Source organism: Corvus kubaryi, unplaced genomic scaffold (assembly GCF_017639235.1).
Source record: "Corvus kubaryi isolate FWS band 111438036 unplaced genomic scaffold, C.kubaryi_AGA036_p1.0 70, whole genome shotgun sequence".
NCBI lineage: Eukaryota > Metazoa > Chordata > Aves > Passeriformes > Corvidae > Corvus > Corvus kubaryi.
The window spans coordinates 238,896-264,806 of NW_024582058.1; the positions used below are offsets into that span (position 1 = coordinate 238,896).

A 25,911-nucleotide genomic window follows, 5' to 3' on the forward strand; every position below is an offset into this window, starting at 1 on the left:
GCTTTGCTGAATCTCACACAATTGCATTCAGAGTCTATATATCAAATAGTACATTAGGACAGAGGATTTTCTATAGACAGTTATTGTAACATCATTATTTCAGTGTATTTGTGCTACTGAGCTTTTTTAAATTTATTTTTTATAAAACAAAATTATGATGAGATGAGAATGTTTTATTGTTACTCAGTATCTTTGTGGGACTCTTTCACCAACATTTTTTTCCCTGCATTAAAGTAATAACTTTATAAGTCAGAGTGTCGAAGATAAATGGGGGGTGTGTGTGTGTCTTTGTATATATATATATACACACACATATAATAAGCACACTATCTCTGGTAAATATACTAATAGTGTATTTTTATATAAATATAGTACAATGGACTGGCTTCCTATTACACTGAAATTTCAGTCACATAGAGGACTGCATAATTCACCTTGCTGCATGGATGCGTCCAGTTCTTATGTTGCAAAGATAACTTTCAAGCTGCAGAGTAGGTGGGAACTGGTGCTGTCATGTCTGCATTAAGTGTCTGGATAGCCTGAAACTCAAGCCTGCAGAATTTTGAGTGTCTCTTTCTCATTTTGGTGGGCATTAGACTCTTGGCATGTAGTGGAATAGAACCCATTGAAATAACTGAATTGCTGAAGTGATGATGAAATTCGTGGCTGGAGGATTTTCTGTCATATAGATGGGTGGTCATTTGTTGTATGATGGAAGTAGTCCACTGGGAAAGTGTGGGGCACAGAAATGTTCCAGCAGGCCTGAGGTTTGTGTAACGTCTGCATCTGGCCCTGTAGAGATGCCATCTGCAGTAATTGGTTAGTCCTTTATAACATACCTCTGGAGGATGAAAAATCCTTCCAAGTGACATATATGTATAAATAGGTATATTCTGTACACATACTGGCAACACTGGCATATTACAAACATAGGTAACTTTATATGTGTATGTCAAGAATAATTCAGCATGTTGACATTCTGATTTGCATGATGGCTTTTACGATGTACAAAGTATTCAGATCCCCACACCTTTACCAGCAATAAACTCATGATTTTCATATAGGGTATGTGTTATGACTTTGAACGTTGCAGAGCGAAGTTTACTGGCTGAGACCTTTGTCTTGCATATTAAATTCATGACTGTAGTAATGGACTTTGGTTTGGTTTCATGTGCATGGTAGTGATTTGGGAGTTAAACATTAAAACAATGTGAGTAGCTACTTCTGTTTGAAAGTGTTAAGCAAAACACATTTCGTTTCATAAAACACAACTGGTTTTCTTCTAAAATACATCCAGAAAGCTTAGGAAAACAACTTGCTTATCCCAAAGTTATGTAGAATTAGTCCCCAAATTCCTGTTCAGATGGAACTTAATTTAGATAAAGAAATCATTCCTGATTTTAGCTGTAAGATCTTGCTTTGACTCCAGAGAGTAGGTCTGAGGATGCCGTAGTGGTAGGTTCATTGTACTAATTGGTTTTTAATAGACACTATTTAAAAATTCTGTAATGGAAGTATTTATTAGCAACTAAATATAAAAACAATCTCCCTATGTCCAGGAGGGGATTGTGGTGGTAGTTATTTCACCTTGCTTGTTCCTGGTAGTGACATGATGCAGTACTGTCTAATAAAATACAATTTCTGCAGATATGGGGTTTTGAAGTCCTTGAAAATATTAGCACTTATAATTGTGTATAGGTGAAGAAGTGAGTAATGCAGTGAAATAAGTCCTCAGGACATAATTATATGATACTGTTTGGTTGTGTACTGCTTGTCCTGCCAATATGAAGAAGCAGGCACACTGAGAAGAATATAGTTGGAGAAATTTTAGGAATATAATTGGGTCATACTGGCAAGACTGATGGAGAGCAGACATCTCTTCCATCTCCTCTGGTGCCCCACATCACCTTTATCGTTTTAAGATGTCTAGACATTTCTTTAAAATTATTGAAGTTGGAGTTGAACCAGAGAGTGGGAATAAACTACTTGTATTGCAGAATTCCTCTCTATTTTAAAGATGCATACATTCAATGTTAATAATGGAGCTTCTCATTTAAATCAGTATGTGTCTGCTCCTTGTAACCAGCCATAAATTCTCTACAGTCCTGTATGTGCTGATAGACTAGAAAATGATGCATCTTTTTTATTGGTTCAATATCATCAAATGACCTGGGGAGTTAATGCAGGAGGCAGTTTTACATAGGGATTTGACCTGCAAAACAACTCCAGCAATGCCAATGGGAGGTTGCATATTTCTATCTCATGATATGAGTGCTGGGAAAAAAATGGGTTTGATTTACCTTTAAGTGCAAACACAAACTATGGGGAGAGGACTTGCTTTCTTTTGGATTGTTCCCATCAGTGGCTTAGCGGGCCATGTTCAGTGGTACTTGTTACCAACTCTTGAGTCCTTTGTGTGTTTTCCAGATATAGCTGGCTGGAATTAGTTCAAGCATTTTATTTATTGGTGTGCAAAAAGGGGAGACAGTTCCCTCCCACCCTCCCTCTCTCTCTCTCTTCCCTCCTCTCCCCCCCGCCATAGGATGGAAAAAGAAATTAGGAGATAGCTTTGAACACCTCTCTGGAAGAACTAAAAGTAGAGATCTGAATAGTTGTTTTTAGCAGTTATGCCATTGCCTTGTTCTCATTTTCGGTGTGATAAAGCAGGACTTTGCCTGCATGTGGGAATTCTCTTCAGAAATTAAAGCTATGAGCTTCCAGCGTGGACACACATTGGAATGGGATTGAGCTACAGCTGAGTTACAAGAAGTGGTAGTTCAGGGCACAACAAACGCTTCAGGTCATCAGGTGATGCCTGGAGTCCAGCAATGCATCTCCCAGAGCATGACTTCAGTGATCATTCTTAGATCCAATGATCTTACATTTATGATAGAACATAATTAAAACCAAACAAATTACACCACCATACAGTTGGAGACCACAGATTTTGGGAGACTAAATGCAGTCTTTTAACGTAACACCTTCCTGCAGAAATTGTTCTTACTTCCTATTTGATGCTGTGTCCTCACATTTGGATTGGCAATTTTTAATATTTATGTGGGCAAACAGTGGCAGTCCAATTCCTAAATTTTCTTTCAGTCACTCTCTGATGACAAAATGCATTGTTATCTTAGCAATACTACAGAGCAGATTGCAATAACCTCAGTAGAAATGTATAATGTGATATTTACTAATAGCATATAGTGTAGCTCATGAATATTTGGCAGTTTCTTCTTCCTAGTGCTTTGTAGTTTAAACAGAATTTTCTCATTTGAGCTTGTCACTTCTGGTGCTGATTCATCCTTTAATGTCTTCCAGGTTGCCACTTTAGAATTCCCTCCAAAGAAGCTCTTTGGAAACAAGGATGAGCGAGTGATTGCAGAACGACGGTGTCACTTAGAGGTAATACCAGCTTTTTAACAGGCTTCTGGTGTGTGTTTAGGTGGAGTAGTCCCTGCTTGACCAACAGAAACCATTCCCATGTGATCAACATTAAATAGCCTGTTTGTAAATACCAAATTACTTGCTGCCTCATTTAACACAGGAGATGGCAGCAGTACATTGTGAAGTAATGAAACATCTCTTAAAACATAAATTATTCCTAATCTAGAAGAAAAAAAAAGGAACTCTTTGGAGATGTTCACAGGAGATACATTTATTTAATGGGGAAAGTGGTGGGTGAGGTTAAGTATTCCCTTTAGACAGCTGGTATCTGTGCAAGACGAGATTAGTAAAAATATACTGCTACTTTAAATACAATTTGTTAGTTGGAGATTTACTATTTTATCATAGTTAGTATATCCAAATATCTCATGACAGAAGGAAAGCAATATTTAGGCATCTTTGAGTTTTATTTTGTAACCCAACTTTCTGAACATATTCTTTCTCTTTCGATTAATTTTAAAAATTAATTTTATTGTGGACAAAGTTATTGAGTTTGAGGGTTTGCGTTATTTATTTTGCTAGTTCTACAGTGCTGTGTGGATGCCATGATTTTGAACTCCTATCACACATTAGGTCTTTATATTTCTATGTTAATGCATGTTTTACTGCAGCCAAGGGCCAGGAGGTGGGGTTTTGGGAAGGAAGAAGAGTCATGATCAAAGACTAAACTGTACACCTTGCAACTATATTATAGCAACTTGGGCATTACTTGATCATGCAAGTCAGTAGGAATTAAATTCTTTGTAGAGCTAAAATAGCATTAGGTAGTGCTTTAGAGAAATGAATATAAAAGTAGATTGCTTACAATTGGAATATTTTCTTAGGTAATTTTTCATTGTACTTCACCTTTTCTTTGATCTACCAACAAAACATCCTCCCAATGACTTCTGATGTGAGGCTGTCTTACATGAAGCACAAAATGAGGTTTTTTTTCTTTCACATCCTGGATAGACAGCATAAAGGCATGCTCATATTCCAGTCTAGTACTCAATTTGCATATTTTTGTACCAGTAAAAAATTTAATCCCTTAATCTTTCTGGCCTTTCATTGGTTTACGAACAGATTTTATTGTAATTATTCTAATGTTAAAACTGCTCTGTATAGCGATGCTTTGATCATGGCCATGTAGTACTTGCAGCTCTCTATATAGCCAGGTTCTAACTTAAAATTAAATTGTATCTATTTTAACTAAATAGGTCATTAAAACTTTATTACCTATATATTTTGCAAGCATAATAATATATGACAACTGTTCACATGAATATGTTTTGCCATATGCCCCTTGGCCATTCCACTCAGTAGTCCAGACAACTCACAGTGTTGAGAAACTGAAGATCCCCCGTGGCTGAGGGCAAGTTAGATAAAGAGGACAAGGAGCCAAGCAAATGTTACTATCCTTGCCATGAGGAATTCAATACAACAAGCTGATCAAAACTCCCTGATGTATAGATCTCTAATCATGGTATTTTCTTTTCACTACATATTTTGCAGTGGTTTGCTCTGCCTTTGCCAACGGCTGGAGAGTTTTAGCTCACACAGCTGCAGCCTCCTTGGTGAAGAGTGAGGGAAACCACCTAAGCAGTGATGGTTTCCAAAGTCACGTAATACTTTGAAGGCTCAAAGAACATCTTGAGTTATGCTTTGAAAGTGGCAGCTATGCTGCAGTAGTGGCAGATGGCCCAGGCATCAGTTCTATTTCAAATACTGTCCGTTCATGCCTTGTGGCTTTCAGTCCAGTGTGAACCTTAAGCATACTTCAGTGGGCTAACTGGAAAGTAGTAAATGGACGGATTGTCTCAGGGAGGGACTTGGGTCCTTGGTTTTGGACTGTAGCGTGCTTCTCACATGAGAATTTGGTCAGGTAGAAGGTAAGAGTGTTAGACCTTGGTATCAAGTACAAACATGGCTTGTATTCAGTTGACTTTCACACCTGATCCTGTACCTTGATTTGCTGAAAACCCTTTGCAATCGCTTTCAAGCTTCACAGATGATGTGTTGGTATAGCTGTAGTAGGGTATAAAAGCTTTTTTGGTTGCTCCACTTGATTAGTCAAGAGTTACTGGCTAATACAGGATTTTTAGAAAAGGCAAAGCAGAGTTACCAGACCAACACAAATGTATATTTTTATTCAACATCTGAGCTAATTTTATTGACTAAAAATAAATGACAGCCTGAAATACCAGTCCAATAAGTGTTCTGAACAAATACTCTGTAATGTAAGCTTATTAGTGGAGCGGTTGTCCCAGTGGTGGTGAAAAAGAAATTGCTTTGCTTTTCCAGTTTTTACATGCATCTTGAATAGGCTGGAACTCCGTATCATTTTTCCTGAGCTATTTGCATTGAAATAGGTTTGGCTAGTTAGTGCTTCCCACAGGTGATCTCTTAGCAACTGCAGTTTTCCTTGTGCTTAATTAGATTTGACCCTTTGCAAGACACTTTAGGAAGAATTTAGTTTTTCCTACACGTCATCTCTAGGATTCTTGCCACAGTAGAAGTACTGAGAAGAGCAGTGGGGTTTTTGGTACCTTTCCAGACAACTATAATCAGGGGGGCTGGCTGTTGCAGTTTGCTTTGTTTGAAGATTGAGATGAAGCGTTACCTTATGTCAGCCTGGGTTTAGAAGTGGGCATATTTCATCATAATGAAGGTGAAATTACTTGGAGTAAAAGATCCAGAGAGCCCCAAATTATAAGGATTGTGATTTTAAAATCCCAGTAAGTTCCAAGTTTGTGTATAACATTAAGTTCTTTTATTTATCCTAGCTGGTACAAATGCTGACTAACCAAAAGCTTCACTATTACTGTATCAAATATTACTGTATCCTGCAGCTGTAGGGAGGAGGAGAGAAATCCAGCAGGCAGGAATTGTGCAGCAAGATTGATTTCTTTAATTATTTTACAAACTCTTTTATAGACTTTTTCTTCATAGTCTAATTGGACAAAGGATCAGCCACCCCCTGGGTGGATTGGCTAGAAATCCTAAACATCCACTGTCAAAATATTTTTCTACTGTACCATAAACATAGTTCTACAAGGTCACAGGTGTTCATAGTTTATAGAACTTCTGCTAATCTCTCTGTGAGAGAGAAAAGTATCCCACGGGCTTAGAAAGCAGCAGGAAAATTCCTTGCTAACAGCATTTTTGTATCCACACTTTGCAATGCCTTGTTTGTAAGAAAGCACATTATATGAACTACTTTTCTGTGAGATGAACCTGAGAACTTAACTTTGATCTCCAGCATGATACGTAATTGCAATGTAAACACTTTTTTTTTGCTTTGGTGTTTGTTGGTATAATATCAAGTCTTTTGAACTGTATTTGACATTACCATAGAGCTTAGGAAAATAATGTGCAAGTTTTTTCCTATACATCTTAAGAGAAAACATTTAAATTTTATTTAAAATTATCTACCCAAAATAACCCATTGCAATCTATTAATTTAATTTTTCATCAGGGCAAAACTCTACATTAATTGTTTTGCAGTTTAAATACTGTAATTTCACTTCAGAGCCAACCTTGCTTGATTAAATCTGCCTTAAATGAAACAGCCAAGAATTCTTTTGATTAAAGTTAATGAACAGAAGTTAGTGTGTATCTATCCTTTCTTGCAAATAGAAATCAGTAGGTAAGAGCATAGGATCCTTTTTTTAGTGAGTTCAGATAATGTATATTCAGTTTTTCATACTTTTTTAAGCAAGAGCTTTGTAAAGGAAGCACTTGAGTCAGTGAATGTATCTACTCCCGTTTTAACTCAAGTATCTTTTATTCCTTTGTGAGTTGCTAGGTCTGTTAATGACACTAAAAAGAAATTTTCCTGAAATCCCAGCTTCTTTGGATACTGCATTTCTGTATCATATCAATTCCCCTGACTATTCTTTTTTTCTTCTCTTAGACTTCTGCTTTGTTGTAGTAATGAAGATTATTCTTAGCCCAGTTTTCCCATTGTGCAGCCAAGAGAAACTGGGCAGGAGTCTAAGCTGACATAGCAGATTGAGCTGTGTTTCTTGACTCTGTGGTCAGAAGCCTTGCAGTCATGGACCCACTAGACTTTCTTTCCTACCCTTGCTGTCACCAGTGTGTTTAGGAAAAAACAACTGTTATGCTGACAAAATCCAAACAGGTTGTTGCTTAAAGGAAAACAAAAACTCTCCCCAGCCTCAGTCGTTCTCCTTGTCTCTGTTCCCTGTTTCCTCTTCTCTGTTCTCAGGGCTGCATTTCCTCAGGTTGGTTTGCAGACAGCAAAGGGAGAAACAAGCAAAATCCCTGATGGGGTTTTTAGGGATCAACAGTTGGTTAGAGTGTGGTGCTGGTAACACCAAGGTTGTGGGTTCCATCTCCAGATGGGCCATTCCATTAAGAGCTGGACTGGTTCTTGTGGGTCCCTTCCAACTCAGAATATCCTGTGATCTAGAAATAAAGCTCAGCAGTCAGTAGGAGTCATGTGTTATCTTTTGCTGCCACTTACAGAGCTCAGGGAATGAAAGTCAACCTGTAACTATGGTAATGTGAGCCTATGTCGAGTTCTGTAGAAGCATATACATCTTTTTGGCATTGCTTCTGCTCTTCTTTTTTCTTGGTACTTTGAACCTCTTTAAAAGATAGACACACTCAATTTATTTAAAATTAATAATATAATTGTCCTTAACCTCCTCACTTCCTGATGTCTGCTGATGAGGATTCAATGATAGGTGTTAATGCAAGAGGCAGAAATAAATGAGCTGCATAATTCAGTTTTGCTGTCCAATCTGTAGAACTGTCTGGGGAATGTATCGCAGACACTGAACTGGCTGAAATATTGCTGTTACCTTCAGCCAAAATTAACCTTCCAGAATTAGATTAACTTAGAAGTCAAATCTTTTGTTTGTTTTTTAGTTTTTATTTTCACTTTAGTTCCTTTGGAGGTGATGATTTCTAGGGTTTGGATTTTTTTTTAATAAGGCTCTAAATTTAGCCATGCTGTCTTTCCCCTTTAAAAGTAACATTCAGCTGACATGATTCCAGGAATCTGGTTCTTAAGGAAAAGGTGAAATAAGGGAAATAGCACCTTTTTCTTGAACTTAGATTAATTCTTGTTATTTAAGTGTCTTATTAATTTTTGAATTAACACCTTGGTGGAAGCCAGCAGTAGAAATGTCTGAGAAGAAAAAAACCCTCAAAATATTTGTCATCAAATGTGGGCAAACAGAATGTTTGAATCTGCCTGAGACCTTGAGGTTTTCCTTGAAGTCATGAGGACAGAAATGTTTTAATGAGATTTTAGCTTATTCATCACCTGATATTCAGTATGAACTTCATAAATACTCCCCATGAGTCTTTGTTTCACTGCCCCATTCCTATATAACTGAGAGAACCTATGCTAGTTATAGGTAAATTGATGTCTCTATTATAAAAATCCTATCAAGTGGGGCTAGAGTTACCATTTCTGTTTGATTTTTTTCCTGGCTGACACCAGTCATAAAGAGCTTTCAAAGCTACTATATACATGTTTGTTCGAAGTGATTACTAAAAGGAAATTATTAGACACAGACATGAGCTTACAACATCCTTAATAACAAAGCTTTCTAAAAGGAGCTTTAAATCCAGCTGCTCATCAGCCTGGCTCTTGAAGAATGATTGCCTCTGACAGCGTCGTGGTAAATACTGTTCTTAGCAGAATCTAGGTGAGATGGACTTCAGAACTCATTCAGAATATATTTGGTACTTACTGGAAGATAAAAGGAAAATCTTCTCTTTTTTCACAGGCATGAATGCACACCAGTAGCACTGCTGGTGCAAAAGCAAACCACTGCAAGTGTTGGTTTTAATGTTTGATAATCCTAGAGAGGATTGTTTCATAACCATAGTCTGAACAACAGAATGCAATATCTTGGAGTGATGGCTTTAATTTCCCACTAGAGGAATAGGATGCAGTGGGATCAGGGAAAGAAAGCGCATAGATGCATCCATGAAGACAAGAGAAGAGTGTGTGTGGCTAGGCCATATTGTGAATATCAGTTATATGAAATCCATGTCATAGATCATTTTCTAACTTAGGTATAGTCAGTCTGCACCAGGTGCCTTTCATAACCTCTAGTAACCACTGAAAAATTTTAGAACAAAAATAACTGCTTTTCAGCAACAGCACTGAAGTCTTGCTGCCAGACAGTAAGACTTTGCAGTTAGCCATCTGAAAGCAAGTTCACATCAGGTTCCCATTTGTCAGCGCATCATTAGGGCAGCCCAAGGCACATGGCTTTTCTGGTTTTGAAGCATCAACCCTCAAAGAGGAGTTGCAGCAGTTCTCAGCAGCAAAGCATTTAATCTTTTTTTGGGTGGTTCTGCTTCTTGTGTGGGACCCTGTTGGCTTCAAAAAATGAATAAATAAAATTTATTTTACTTATTGGCTACAGTCACTAGATACAAAGAAGCAGAACTTTGCATAGGTCAGCCATTGATCCCATACCAATAAAATGTTACTTTGATTAAATACCGTAGACCTTCAGCTAGCCCACAGCAATGCAAGATATTATTCTTGTAATAGAAACACATGGTAAAGATGTTAATTTAGAAGGAACAAAAGCCTGAGGTTATTTTCTGGATGAGTTAATTTTAAGCTCTGGTTTGACAGGCTACTGGATGCAAAAGGAATGGTAAGTGTGGTCTCATTTGCTCAAACTCTGGGCCGAATTCAAGATCAGGTCTGAAGCTCTTGCTCTGCAGAGTTTTCTAGAGGTAACTTGGCATAATATATGTACCCCTTTAGAAGAATTTTGGTGGTTTTTTTCTTTAGGTGTGTAGCTTCAGGTCCCTACCTCAAAAAATGATCTTTTGTGATCAAATGTTTATCTCCATTACAACCAAAGAATTAAATAGGATTTGCAATTTGGATGCCTTTTTATTTTTCTCTCTCCTTTTTAGATATTTCAGCATATCAGAAAATAAGGAGGTATGTTTATCATGATTTAGCAAGTTTAGAAAATGTGACAGCATATAGTTTGAGCCCCAGTTTAGTGCCACATCCTAATGTGTTTTGCTGTCAGGACGGAATAAATTTCCCAACATCCTCCTACAAATGAAGTTTTGAAGTTGTGTACATTCATCGCAATCTCCAGTAGTGGCTCTGCACATACAGATGTGGGCAGATGAATAAAAGGAGCGCTCAGCCAAGGAGACTGGGTTGAATTTGGTGCTACCTGTTTCCAAAACAAGCATATCAGTCATCCTCTGGCATGTGATTTCACCAGAGGAAGCAGAGGGTGATGCGTGTCAAGTTGTTTGGTAGGTGTTTGCCAAGCCCACTCCAGCAGATGGCACACTGTCGCTACTGGCCCAGGGATGTGTGCTAAATTCAATCCTGTTGTTCTTTCTGAATAAATTTTGACAAGACTTGTTTTGACTTGTGCTCTGGAGAAAAGATTGGTTTCCTTCATTAATCAGGTCTGTTTTGGTCCTTTTCAGTATGGCCATTCACTTCCCAAAGAAGACTCACACTGATAGACCACCTGTAAATCATAGCCCTTGCTGCCTTTTTTTTGCTTCCCTGCCAGCCTACAATTCAGTTTTCATTGGAGCTGCCTACAGCCAATAAATGTAAGCTTTTAGCATGCAGACATTGTAAGAAATATTAAGTCCTGTGGATTTTAAATTAATTTTAGGCAGAGTAAGATTGTAATTTGGGATGTAGACTGACTTCAGAAGTTAATTCAATTGATGTGGCATAATAGTAATTCAGCATAGTGTGCTCATGCCTTTAGATTTGCACAGAAAAATGCTCCAAATACCTATAATGAATAGTTTGGGTTTTGAAAACCTGAGAGAGCAGTTTCACCTTTAATCATAACTGGCATCTCTCAGAATGCTTGCACATTAAGAAAATGCAAAAAGGTATATGAATTTGAGTAAATTTAAGTACCACCTTGGGTAAAATTAAATTTTAGTGGCACTCAAGCACTTCTGGAGATGTAGAGGTAAAATCTGCTTCACCTGTACAGCTTTGGAGGAAACTAACTCTGATTCAAGGAATCTGCGTTACGCTGTGCATGAAAAACATAGAGAGACTTTCCCAAGAGGCTAAAATTGTAAGTCCTGGTATTTTTTAGTGCAATTTAGCTGCTTAAAGAAGCTTGATTTTTACCTGCTTAGTTCCAAAGTCATTTAGGTATCTCTAAACATGCCCAAAGGAGTGCTGTATGGTGGGTGCTTGTGGAATTTGCCCCTAGGCAGCTCAAAACTGCTAACTCTCTGAGCTGAGGGAAAAAAAATGAAAAGAGAACCCAAAAAGGGAAGAAAAGCCTTTGCCTAAACAAGGACCAGATAGCCCAGAAAGTGAATACCCTGTAGCAAAAAAACTGGAAGCTGCCTGAGAGTGACAGTTTTAAAAGCACCCACGATGACAACCCCTCCACACACAAGGTTCCCATTTTGGTAGGTCTTATGATACAGTAACAATATTGGGGGGTGCAGACACATATGGAATACAATAATATTATGGATTACCCCAGGACATTCCAGCCCTTATCCCATATCATCTCATTAATGCCCAAATTAATACATTTCAACTGTAAACACATATATCTATACATATCTACATATAACGATATACAAATACAATTATTTCAGTGGTCACTGACCATCCCCCAGGATATGGACAGAGTTCATTGCGTCCATGACTGATATGACTGGAGAAGTCCATTCTCATTGTCCTTGGTAATTAAAATATGCAGTGGCAGTGACATTCAGCAACCAATGGTACATTCCAACCTTACAGGCTGTTCTCACCCAAAGTTGAATCCCCCTGAGGTACACAACGTGTTTTCCCATCCTTCTGCGTAACCCACCAAGAGTAACCAGGTCCTTGAGCAAAAACAATCTCACAGATGGGTTTGCCTTTGCTCAAGGCAGAATTAATCCAAATGGTCTTTCCTAACATACCTCTCATATGCACAACAGGGACTTCATAGTCTTTGCTGCTATAGTCCTAGTGTCTGCTGTACACAGGGGTTTGGATTGGGCAGGGCCAGCTCAGTTAGTGGAATCTCTGTTGTTAACTAACCATGTAGCCTCTGCTAAATGCAGATCCCACTGCTTGATAGTCCTGCCATCCCTTGCCTTCAATGTTGTTTTTAAGTTCATTGCACTGCTCAACTTTAGCTGCAGCTGGTGCATGATAAGGAATGTGGTACCCCCATTCAATATTATATTCCCTAGCCCAGGTGTTTATAAGGCTGTTCTTGAAATGAATCCTGTTGTCTGACTCAATTCTTGTAGGGGTACCATGCCTCCTGGTACTTGCTCAAGGCTCAGGATGGTGTTCTTGAAAGTGGTGTGAGGCATGGAGTATGTCTCCAGCCATCCAGTAGTAGCTTCTACCCTTGTGAGTACGTAGTGCTTGCCTTGGCAGGTTTGCAGCAGTGTGATGTAATCAGTCTGCCAGGCCTCCCCATACTTACGTTTGGACCACTGCCCCTCATACCACAGCGGCTTCACCCTCTTGGCCTGATTGCATCACACACAACCATGGATAACCTGAGCTATGGCATGTGTGGTTAAGTCCACCCCTCAGTCATGAGCCCATCGGTATGTCACATCTCTTCCCTAATGGGCCCACCAGCTAGGAACAACTACCCCTTGTGTTGCCAGTCCAGGTTTACCTGACATCTTCATTTTGGCAGTCCAATACACCTGTTCATTGTTGTGGTGCTCCTCATTTGTCTTGACGCTTAGGCACATGGGCATCCACATGATGGACTTGCACTGTCAGCTTCTCTACCTGGGTAGCGATGCCTTGCCACCCAGATTGGTTTTCTACTATGCTGCCAGTTGGCCTTTTTCCACCTTTCCAGCTACCCCCACAGAGCGTTTGCTACCATCCACAAGTCATTGTGGAGGTAGAGCGTTGGCCACTTCTCTTGCTCAATGATGTCCAAAGCCAGCTGGATGGCTTCCAGCTCTGCAATCTGACTGGATCCATCTTGTCCTTCAGTAGCTCTCTTGACTCACTGCATAGGGTGGCCTGCACTCTGCTACTAGAGGAATGGAGAAAAATGCATTAGCAGTATCAATAGGGGCATCACTTTGCTGCCTTGGACTCTGGTTCATACTGAATTTCAAGCGTGTCCGGCATGGCAGCACTCAGTTTTGGTGTAACTTCATTTAGGCCATGTTAGGCTCCATTCCTCATCAGACTTATGCACAGGCCATATGGGCTTTTAAAGGGTGAATGAGTCTACTGACCATTCCCTGGCTCTCCAGTTCATGGATCATCTTATGTATGGGAATCTCAGAATCTCGGTGTGGTATTGCCTATGATGTATTGTAGTGGTGGTAATTGGTTCCTGCTCTTCTTCCACCCTCAGGAGTCCTACTGCAGAAGGGTCCTCTGAGAGACCAGGAAAAGTGTTCAACTGTCTAATTCCCTCTGCCTCCACAGCAACTATCCCAAAAGCCCACCTGAATCTTTCTGGGTCTTTGAAATAACCACTCCTGAGGAAATCCATGCCAAGAATACACAGTCTGGACCAGTCACAGTAGGGTGTTTCTTCCACTCTTTTCCAGTTAAGCTCACCTCAGCTGCCAACAGAGTCAACTCCTGCCATGTCACCCCAGCAATAGAAATGGGTTCTGCTCCCACGTGTCCTGATGGTATTGAAGTGCAGTGCGTCAGTGTCAACCTGGTATTCTTGTGGTTCTGGTGTACCAGGCCATCAGATCCACACAGTCCAATAGACCTGATTTTCTCTGGCCTCTATCTGGCTCTTTTAGTCCTGACTATTGTTTCTTTCCTGGGCATACCTTCTGGAGGTCCCTTCAAGGGGTTCAGACCTATCATCCTCCGCTCTGTTATGCCTAGCAGCTTGGTCTTGGGAAATTGGAGCTACATTCATTCTGGTGGAACTCCCTCTGCTAGTTTCCTCCTTCAGTTTATGCACCCATGCTGCCAGGACAGAAGTGGACTTTCCATCCCATCTTCTCATGTTTTCCTCATACTCACACAGAAAGAACCACAGGTGAGCTTGTGGGGTGTACCCCCTCTCCCTAGCTGGGGGATGTCTGCTTCTGATAACAGGGGCTCTGGTTTGTACTGACAAGGCTTGGAGAAGGCCCTCCTTAAGCTCCTTGCTGAGTTTCTGATGGGTCTCTGCAATCTTGTCTTCCAGTTTCCACATACGTTCCATCAGGTCTTTTTCCACAGATGACATTTGGGCTTCTGATGAGCCATGTACAGGGTCTTCATACACTTGAAACCTCCTTGTCAGAGCGCCCATTGTCTCGTCCTCCTCAATCCACCGCAGTGGTGCTAGGGCATAGGCTTGTGTCTCTAGTCATGAGAGTTTGAGCCACATCAGTGTTGTACCTTTTACCAGGTCTGGACTCTTAGTGGTTTGGTTGTCATATGAGAGAAGGATCTCCATCACAACCAGTTCTTGCAAGCATTGGGTACCTTGCTTGTGGTCTTCCAAAGGCCTTGCTGCAGCTGGAGGTCTTCTGGGCAAAGGTACCTGTCCTTCAGACTTGTTAAAAGCAGCGTTCAGAGGCTGAGAGCTTCAGGTCTCCCTGTGGTTCCCTGATCAATACTCACATCATATGACAGGAATCCCAAGTGCCTTGCTTCAGTGCTGTCCAAAATTCTACCATTGCCTGTGGTGTCCCAGACTCAGATCAACCAACTTAATATAGACTCATTGGGCTGTCAGGTGAGATCTTTTCTCAGATTGTGAAGACTTTCTAAGGACAAAGACTCAGTAATTATTTCTCATTCATCTGCTGGCTGTGAGAGTCCTGGCTTCCTGTCATCATTCATCGTGCAAATGGATTTGGTTTTAGATTTCTGTCTGTGGACAGGAGCAATTGCTATTAGCTAGGCTGCCCTTCTGGTTTAACTGCAGCCCGACTGACCAGGGTGTCTGCTGATTTGTTCTCCTGCCTCTCTGGCTGTACCTGCAGTGTGTGATAAGCATTAACTAGGGCCCAGCACCTTGCACCTTCTTCTCTTTAGATCTGTCATCACAATTTTTTTTCAGGTATTACTTCACCTCAGCTGGATTCTGAATTTTTTCGGGGGAAAGTTCCAAACTATCAGGGCAGAGAATTCCTTCAGGGCTTGGCCTACATCCTCCCACATCCCACACCACTCAGAATTTTCCACTACTGGGGTGCACCTCTGGACAACCTCTCTGGAAATCTCAGCTCTGATTTTAAACATGCTGTAGGCCATATAGAGGAGAGATAACAGAATTAAAAATGTGGTGTCTTTAACATCCAGAGGCTACTGAACATTCTCGAAATGTTCATGCCAGACCTGAAGGGAGAGAAGGACATAAAAGGCTGGGAAAAACTATCCCCTGCTTTTCCCGCAACTGGCTGGGTGCGGTTATTAATAAACTCCCAAAAGAGGCAGCTGAGATCAGGACAGGAAAAGAGCAGAGAATACACATCCCAAATAATAACTCTCATTGCCTCTGATGTTATCTTTTCATGCGTTATTGTCACAGAGTATATCAACAGAGCAATCCTGGTTTGTGTCCCTGATGTGAAAAAGATATATATATACCTGGGGCAGAATTGTCAGTATCTATGGATAAGTATACATACCTAAGTGCCAGAAAGCCATTATTAAGGTGGGCAGCATGGTGCCCAGTGAGTCTTGTACCCAATACAAGGTCTTCAGGACAAGAATGTTATTTTTTCACTTTCTCTCTTTTCCCCATTAAGTTGGGCACCAAATTTGTCTTGGTTTGAGACAATTTTAAAGCACAACACTATGGAAAGAGTTGTCTCCCCTTAAGGGTTCAAACAATCCCTTCCCACCCATAAGGAATGAGATACTATTAGATAAGTGAAGAAATAACAGTTTACTAACAAGCAGAACAGCAACAGACAAAAAATAATGGTAAATAACTGCTATATACAAAATTGCCATGTCTCGTGACTGCCCCCCAGAATGGAGAGAAACACGAAAATGCTGGGGACATCCCCCATTCCCCAAGATGGCGCTCTGCACCCAAGCGCATGGTTTGAATGACAGAGGGAAAGGTGGTGTCAGTTTTGCTCCCATGCCCATCCTCACTCTGCTTATCTCCCTGACATCTGGAGGTCAGATTGGTATTCTCCAGACCAAGGGCTAGAACTCACGGAGGGACTTCACATTCCTTGCAGCAAGAGACGACAGGGCAGGCAAGGCAAGGCATCTGGGCTGGGACGACTTGTGGTCCTCCTTGGCCAGGCACCATTGACAAGTTGGAGCAGCTTGGACTGGAGTGGGGCTCAGTGGCAACACTTGGGTGCCGGTGGAATTTGCCCCAAGGCAGCTCAAAATGGCTAACTCTCTGAGCCGAGGAAAAAACCCAAAAAGTGAACCCAAAAAGAGAAGGAAAGCCTTTGCCTGAACAAAGACCAGGTAGCCTGCAAAGTAAATACCACATGGCAAAAGAACTGGAAGGCGCCTAAGAGTGACAGTTTAAAAAACACTCATGATAACAACCCATCCACATGCAGGGTTCTCATTTGTAGGGTCTTAAAGATACAGTAACAATTTGGGGGGGCTGCAGGTAGATATGGAATACAATAACATTATAGATTATCCCAGGACAGAGCTACATTACATTTTTGGTAGGAGCTTTCAATCTCATCTCCTCCCGTGTAGCTTCTTAGCTAACAGCTTCAGTCCAACAAGTTGAGTTTGACTGTGTCATAGTCAAATTGCAAAGATATTTGCTAGTAAATTAAAAAAAAAAGTGACCTAGCATAATATGCCTACTTGCATTATTTCTGTTAAGGGAAACTTGCAGCATAGAATTTGTTTTAGATGAAAATTGGTGTGGGTGTTGGAGTTTTATGTAGACTTGTAAGACATGCCAAAAACACAGGGTAAGGTAATACTGATTGGGCTGTTCTCAGTCTATTTATTTATTTATTTATTTATTTATTGGCTGACTACTAGGCATTACCTGTAAAAAGCATCACTTCTGATTAGAACTAATCAAAGTGAGCAGGAAGGGTTTGATTAAAATGAGCCAATCCTTGATTCCTGGTTTGTGTTTATCCAGCTATGAGGCTAATTAATGCCTGCCAACCTGAAGCAAATAACTCCCCTCCTTTTAATATGATGTTGATGCCTTAAGAACCTATAAATGAAACAACACACACTTTTGAGATAAGTATAGGAGGTAATGTAAAGCCTGGTCTTTATTGGAGGCCTCCAGGGGCAGATACGGAAAATGTCCACAAAAGCCCACCCCCACGGGGTGAATACAGTTTTTAAAAGTTTAGCAAATGAGCATAATTGATAAAAATCACCAATTAGGAGCACAAATGGTGATGCAATTCCTGCCCAGTTCAAGCCCCTTCTAAGTCCTCCCCCCTTAGATGGAAACTGAACTTGTTTATGAAAAATATGTCTTGAAGAGCTGTTTTTTGGCCTTGTTTCCTAAGGAGAACCAAGATAGGATAGGGGCTTTGGAATATGTTCTGTCTTTCTGCCTATCAGGGCAGGGAAAAGTACTGGGAAAACTAGCTACAAATGCAGTAATAGGCTACAAAGCTACAAATACGTGTGTAAAGAATGCAGAGAATATATAAAAGAAAAAAGGCAAAAAATAATCCGGCATCAATGTGACTATTGCAGTGGTGACTTGCCATTTTCGAACATGTGGATCTGTCTTTATTCTCCTAAAAAGTGTATACACAAATTGTCCGCAGCTTGAGCAAGGTCTCTGGCACCAGGGGCAGACATGTTCTGGAGGCAGTTGTCAGCTTTTGCTACTCAAGGAAGCTTTGCACAGGTTTGACAGTGTCTAATTCTGCAGGGTATTTTGTGAGGAGAACCCAGCCATTCTGGTCTTTCAGCAAAAGATAATGGGCCAGGTGTTCCTGTCATAATTATAGAAGTTTTCTCTCCCAAGTTTTTCTACAGAAATAAGATACTTTAGGCACCAGGTAGTCTCCCAGGCAGTAAGTCTTTTTTCCATTGCTCTGAAATCACAACTGCACAAAATGACCTAAGGATATGTGCAGGAGATTAATGTGTTCAGATCCACAGGTGACATTAGGTACTTCTGAGGGGCCTGAAATATCACTTCGGATATTGAATATCACATGCTGTTCTGCTCACGTACTTTACTCAAATCTGCTTTATAATATCTTGCAATATATGCCAAGGTGTTGGGGAAAAAAATTGAAGCTTCATGTTTTCTTTATTAGAAAAAGAAAACAGCCACAAAAGACCAAAATGTTTCTGAGCAAGTTATATCTGGTGAGTGGAGTGATGCCTTTTCTTGGTCTTAAAATCAAGAGTCATACACGGTTAGAAGGGCAAAAGGGATTTTACCTTGGTATTTATTTTAAGGATCCATAGGCGCACACGTCCAGGTCATGTGCATTGAAATGCACCCCGCCGAATACCCCCTCCGAAAGGTTGTGTATAACATTATAGGTTTTACTAATTAGCATATCTATCAAAGATTCCCCAATGAGAGGCTCAAGTGAGCCCCCCTCCCCAAGGAGCCTTCCCCTGGATGGTTCTATCTTAGTTTACAGAATATGTTCTGGAGAGGACCTTGGGGTCTGGGGCACACTGATCCCTAGCTACAAAGCTTCTAAAATGTTTAGTCTCTTAGCTTGACAAACAAGTCCAAGAATGTAGAGAAAAAGCACTAAGAATACAGAAGTTGTAAAAAAGATATAACAGGGGTATAAAAGAAAAGGCAAAAAAATCTTCATGGCATCAGGACAATTGATCTAAATTTGGAATTGGTGGAAGTGAAGATATTAGTTGTAGTCTGGTACAGTCCCCCATCCTTTTGGACTGCTGTCCTCCAAAGCACTGGTACCGCATATTCTATAGTCCTGCTATCTGCAAATTCTTTCCCTGCTTGCTCAAATTTAATAAATCCAGAAATGGATCTGAAACTATGGGGAGACCTATCAGAGCATTAAGCTAGCAATTACTCAGTCCTATTGGCCCAGTGTCTTGGTTTAAAAGCCAGGTGTCTGCCAAGGAAGGCAGGAACCTTCCTGGAATGGGGAATATGAACCCCTTCTCTCCAAATTATTCTAACTTTGAAATCAAGGGGCTTTCAGGCAAAGATATGGGAAAAGAGTAACAGTTCTTTACTAGGAAAAAAAAATATAGTATATAGTATATAGTAAGGTATACATAAGAAGGCAAACAAACAATGACAGCAGCAACAACAAACAAAACCAGAAACCCAGCACCAGCCTTCTCAGTTGTGAGTTTCCCCTTGGGTGCAGTTCCGCTCAAAGCCGGCAGCGGCGCTGGTGGCTCCCAGCCGGGAAGGGCGGGTGCAATGATTCCTCCGCAGCTGCAGGGGGTGCGAGCTCAGCCTCCTCTCCACATGACAATGGCGACTGAGGCGACAGGGAAAAGGGGAGGTGGCTCCCTTTGCAAAACGCACGGGGAGCAGCCGGTCTCAGTGCCACTCCAGGTGGTGAGCTGGACTGTAGCAGTAACCTCGGCCAGCTGGAACAGCAGAGGTTAGCTGAGCTGGGGCGGCAAATGAAGTGTAGCAATAACCCCGAAGGGGTGGCAGGAGCAGCAGGTGTTCGGGCGGACATGGGGTGTCGAGTTAAAGTGTAGCAAAAAAAAAAAAAAAACAAACCCGAAGCAGAGGCAGAAAACAGCGGGGCTGGGCAGTGGCAGCCGGGCTCCTGCAAACAGCCGGGAGATGCTCCCTCTGGAGAGGGGGAGAGGGGGAGGGGGTCAGGGTCCCGGGTTTCTCCTGAGGCACCCAAGCACATAGTGAAGGTTCCTCCCAGTGAGATGGGGTATTGAAAAGGTCTCAGTTCAATGACCGCTCTTGTGAAGAGAGGCTCACCCACAGTAAGGAGAAGCAGTAAAAGGGCAAAACTCCATAGTAGCAGCAAATTCTCCCCGCAGCTGCAGTCCAGCACCAAGACCACAACTGTCTCTCCTCCAATCCCAGAGAGAGAAAGCAAGAGCTGAACCCAGCCCTTGGCCCCCAGCCAAGTCTCGAAGCATCTCTGCCCTTCCTAATAGAAAGCCCCCCAGCTAAAAGACTGCAGCCAACTGCACCCCTTCCCCCGTCCTCCCCATCCTGGCCACGTCTTTTGTCTCTTAAGTATCATCGTTCCCATCTCTTAAGCAACAAATAGGAGAAAAATTCCCTGGGAGAAATAAAAAAAAAAGGAAGAATCCTAACCTCCAACACCCAGTTTAGCCTTAGGTAGTCCCGGAGGGAAGGGTAGATGGTTTGAGTGGAAGACATAAGAGGGAAGCTTAACTGTGGTGAACTGACCTGTGACCTGCAGAGCTATACTTGCAGACTGTAGGAGAAGCCTGCTGGGATCACTGCCTCCAAAACACTTCAGTTTGGACAACTTGAATGTGCTTTGGCATTTAGTGTCAGAATATTTTGCATGAGAAAACTTGCTCCCTTGGGACTCAGTTTCTAAATGAATTTTCTATGCTGTGGCTAATGGCTGTCCTTGTCTTCCATACCTAACCCAGATAATCCAGTCCTGGGTGGTGATTGAGATGTGGTGCATGTCCTGGATGAAGCAGAGCTGGCTTAGCTTGCAGCCCTTTTCCTAAGAGTTCCCATCTTCTGCATTCCAATCCTAACTTATCTCCCTGTAGAGTGTCTTAATTCTTTTTTGCCAGTAAAAACCCCTCAAAAAAGCAAAAAAAAAAAAAAAAACAAAAAAAAAAACAAACAAAAAACCCACAAAACCACAAGGAAGAAGCAAATCCAATGAGAAGTTTGAATCCTATTTTTCTTGGTAACTTGTATATTTTTTTGTCAAATTCTATATAAAGCATCTCCTTAGGCAGGGCCTTTCGCCAACCTGAAGTCTCTGTGGGACACCACCACTTGTCAGTGCCATTTCAGCCCAGCCTTATTTTTGTCTGTAGGATGTAGTTAGAGACAATAGCTGGCACTTCTGCAGTATTTCATATTTTGAAAAACCACCTTGGAAGTAATTTTTTTCTTTTCAACTCATCAATTGAAGTGTCCAAAAGAGAGAAAGTTGGTTAATCTGGAGAAGGATCTCCAAATGTTGATTTTCCTTTACAGGTGCCCAACAATTTTTTAGGAGACAAATGCAGAAGGACACGCCTTCCCATTTCTGCATTCCAGCAGGCTCCTTTTACATGCCTTGTCTTTTACACAGATCCTTGTTTTTGTGATCACAGATTGGAAGTGAATCATGTGCCTGTCTGCTTGCTTTGGGGTAGAGTCTTTCTTGGGGAGATCTGACTTTGCAAATACTTAATTACAACATAATGTGATTTTTTAGAGTCAGGGAATATGCTTCAATCTGTCTGGTTTTGAGGGTTTTTTTGGTAATCGGATTCATATCCTCTAGAAAAGAGCTGTGATACCTGTGTATGCTTTGGTGTGTGAATAATTCAAATCAAGATCTGATTTAAAGCCTGCAGCACTTAACACTAGTCAATGGAATAATTATGTGATTGGTGCTGAGAGGAACTAGCATCTATATTAGAGGGAGAGAGGAGCCTATGTTAGAAGTTAGATGAGCAAGTTAATTAGTCCCGCCTCTGTCACCAGTGACCTTTTGTGATCTTGTGGTAAAGCTTTTGACTGTCAAATTAACATGTAGGTGTTGAAAAGGTGGTATTGTCTCAAAGAAGAGAAGCTATTGTCTCAAAAAGTCCCCAAAGCCTTGTAAGGTTTATCTTATTAAGCTTTCTGGTGCTTTCAGCTCTGGCATATATTAGCAGGTAGTATTTCTAATGCTGATTTTAAAACATAACTTCTTAAGTATTTTAAGCACTGACTTTTTTGAGGAAATTGCTAGAAATAGCAGTATGAAAGCAAAAGCTCAAAGTGTTTTCAGTTTCTGAAAGTACCAGAGTTGATGAGTTTTTAAACACACCAAATTTTAATGAAAAAATCCAGTTCTTGCTAAGCTCTGCTATTGGTCTCTGAGGCTATCACTATTAGTAATGGATTAGGAGAACAATGTCACTGAACTGAATTCCTCTTTAATATGCCACAATTGAAAGGATGATAAGAAAACTTTAAAATTTCAGAAAAGATTTTTGATTGTAATAACTTTAATAACTTTAAATTAAGTTATGGCTTTACATTAAAATGTATAAAATTATGAAGTCCCCACATCACAAAGTAGTGCAAAAATCATTAGAATGACTTTGTTGTGCTGATGAATTAAGCATAAGATGAATGCTGGCCTACTGCTAAAAAGGTGAACCCTATTAAAATGATTTTTAAGCATTTTTAAGCATTTTAAATGGTTTCCATTTTGCTATTCACATAATTAAAAGAGAAGGAAAACTCAGACTAGGTAAAGAAAGAAGAACCTTTGGGCCTCATACCACTTCCTCCAGTTTTGTTTCATTTGCAAAGTTAAAACTTTCAGGTACAGCTGTCATAAATTTTAAGTTACAGGGCGTGAAGGTTGTATTGCCTTCAGAGAAGGCAAACACCACTGCTTTTCCTATTTTGGATTATTTTTTTAACCTGGCTTTCTATCTTTGTTTTGTACATGCGAAGAGTATTTCCAGTCTCTAAACTGGTGTTCCTGAGTGTGTTTAGCCAGAACAACCAACATGATTGATGTGTAAGTTGCCCATTTTACATCTCTGTTACAGTGCCAGGGTCCTGTGCCCTCACACCGAGACGTTTACAAACGTATCATTAGGATATTTTCCAGCAAACCAGCAGCATAGCAGGTCAAATGCTATTAGTGAAATGAAACTCCAAAGTGCATTTGGAAGAACACTGATTTACCAGACTAAATAATCCAGAACAAATGGCCAGAGTCTTAACAAACAAAAATGAGTAATAAAACCAAGCGTGTTGGAATATTTTGGCAGTTAACTAGTTTTTTCTTTCCTAGATAATCATGCAAACCTAGTAGCTGTAACACAGTGCTTTGCATGCCAGGGCCAATGTTGCTGTCAGTAGGAAATAATGTCATTAATTTGTATAAAATTTGAACCTATGAAGGTATCCTGAGCTTGCCAGTCTCTGCTAAGAAATTTTTTTTCAAGGACACATCAAAACAGTTCTGTAAATAGAGAAAAATTGTATCTGCTGCTGGAAATGGATTTTAATACAAAAGATTTGAAAACAGCTCTCCTCCTGCCCACTGAGTGCTGGCAGAGGAGATCCTTTCATCCAGCCTTGCTCCTACTCCAGCTGCTTGCAGTGGCCTCCTGGGCTGCAACGAAATGCATGCGGAATCCCTTCTGGATCTGTAAGGACCTTTTTGTCCTTTCTGGCATTTGGTGTTGATGTGCTCCTGCCCCTCTTCCAGCTTGCTGGGACCCTCATCCTCTCCTTGTCACATCTGAATTTGGGAAGCATCTTTCTGTTCATTAGTAGGGAGCACTCTTCGTTTTCTCCTGTCACTTTCTTACACTTTACTGTCCATTGCAGCCAACAGGACAGAACAACCTTCTCCTGTAGTACTCTGCCACAGCTCTTTGATCGATGCTTGTGATGTGAGCACTTCTGCCATTAGTCACTGTTTCCTTACTACAAGGGAACAATCCCAGCCAGCGTCTTTGGGCAGAGCAGCCTGTACTTTAAAGAAGCAACAGCTTCTTTGTGTCAAGGGCACAGCAGCTCTGGGCTATATTAACATATCAGCATTGCAAACAAGGCAAATGCAGATCTGGGTTTTATAAGAGGGCTGATTTGTTCAGAGGTGGTTGTTGAAGAGCACATAATGTCAAGCCTTATGGCAGGAAACCGTCATACAAAATCAATTCCATTATTATCTGGTAGGGTCTGCATGTTGCCATTTTCCCAAGGATCTTTTTCATGTTCAAAGAAACTGTGATATTCACTCATCAGCTCTGGAGCACAGATGTGGAAAAGAAGTGTACCTGCTGTTCTTAGTGTATACTTAGAGCAGAGAGATTTTTTACTTTGCCATTAGAACTATCATGCCAAAACAATGAGTAATGGCTTTACAGAAAAGACATGACAGTCAATTATCTGGCTATACATACCAAGGTGAATGCAGTAGGTCTTATGATGTGTCCAGTGAGATATTTTGGTACCTTTGAGCCTTTGGTAGTCATAAACTGGAGTTACTGCAGTAGTTTTTCAGCACAGTGCTAAAACTCTAACAGAATGCCATGTTCTACATTTGATTTTCTACCATATTCATCCTTCAGGCATTACTGGTTTGGGACTTTTTGTAAAGAATCCTTGTTTGAGAACTAACTATGAAAAATGTTGATAACGACATCTGTTTCTCACTTTGAATTACATCTTAGTTTATTGGAGTTCATCTTGAAGGCATTTTTGTAATGAACTTTTTCATGAACATTAATACAACTTTTGGCAGATCTGAATAAAATAGAAAATTTCACCATTTCTGCCAAGAGAATAGTTTTTGTTGCAGCTGCTTTTTTTTGTTTGCTCTCTTTGTTTGTTTTCCTTCTTTCTGTGATACTAAAACAGCTGGTTTCTTAAATACATAGCAGGTTGTTACAGTTTGGAGGAATTCTTCTTCAGAAATGACTGAATAATTAGGACAGTTTCCTGAACAAACCACTTCCATGACCCCAAAGCCACTGCATTCAAATAACTAAATCTTGTGTTCTTCAGAGGAGAAAGTGCTTCTCTGTCTTGCAAATATATTTCCCATGTAATCCAAGACTAGTGAATGATTTGAAAGGTATCTGTCTGTAATCAGTCTGTAGTACAGAAAAGGAGTTTGTGCTCCAGATGAGATTTCCCTTGCAGGTGTTTGGGTGACACTGGATGTATTTTTAGCATCTGTCAGATCAAATCTTTTACCTAGAGCGTTTGTTCAAAAGTTTTTAGTTACTAAGTCATGATAAATGAACCCACATATGATGGAAGCTTTGTCAGGTTTGTGAAAACTAACTGTGTTAATGTACATCCCCCAATTTCTCTAGGTACAAATGTGACTGCAAGTTGCACAGTAGTTGGTGAATATTAACTAGGGAAAGGAAGGGAAGGGAAGGGAAGGGAAGGGAAGCATCTGCCACATGCTTCTCATTTGTAAGACTTTAAAAAAAAAAAAGGAAAAGAAATTTTAAGGGCAGCTCAGTGAAAAGATGCTGGTAGGTTCTGACATAATACAGAATTCATGCAAATCTTTCTGCAGATAGCCTTCATCAAAACAAATCCCATTCAATGCAAGGATTGTGGAAGCTTCATGAGGGAAAGATTTTTTAAGTCCTTTTGTGTCCATATGTAGTGAATGTCCTGCAGAATGGATTTGAGGTTTGCACCTGCTGTAGTGTTTGTTAATGCTAGATAACCGTATCAGCATGTCATGATTAGCAGAAAGCATTACATGACTGCAGAATAAACCAGGAAGCATCACACCACACAACCACAGAATAAAAGAGTTGCTAAGCTGGATGTAGGAAGGAAGTGGAAAATACTTCTTTTCTGCTTTTCCTGAGCCTAATACAGACATTTCAGTAGACTGTTTTATAAATGGATTTAAATGCTGAGGGTTATTGAAAGGACTATTCAC

The 25,911-nt window shown here is 40.5% G+C and overlaps 1 protein-coding gene across 8 annotated transcripts in view; it reads left to right on the forward strand.

The window, feature by feature from the left end:
* Positions 1-25,911, forward strand: part of KIF16B (kinesin family member 16B) — a 161,215-nt gene that overhangs the window by 133,912 nt on the left and 1,392 nt on the right. For 7 of the 8 annotated variants that reach the window (XR_006019828.1, XM_042049366.1, XM_042049361.1 and 4 more), the window contains one exon: positions 3,319-3,402. Coding sequence is in view for 6 of the 8 variants with exons in the window: in XM_042049366.1 (XP_041905300.1) it covers positions 3,319-3,402 (84 nt within the window). In the remaining 2 variants the exon portion in view is untranslated. Of the gene's footprint in view, positions 1-3,318; positions 3,403-10,881; positions 11,014-25,911 lie in introns of those variants that run through there. The other variant, XR_006019827.1, reaches the window with a different exon arrangement.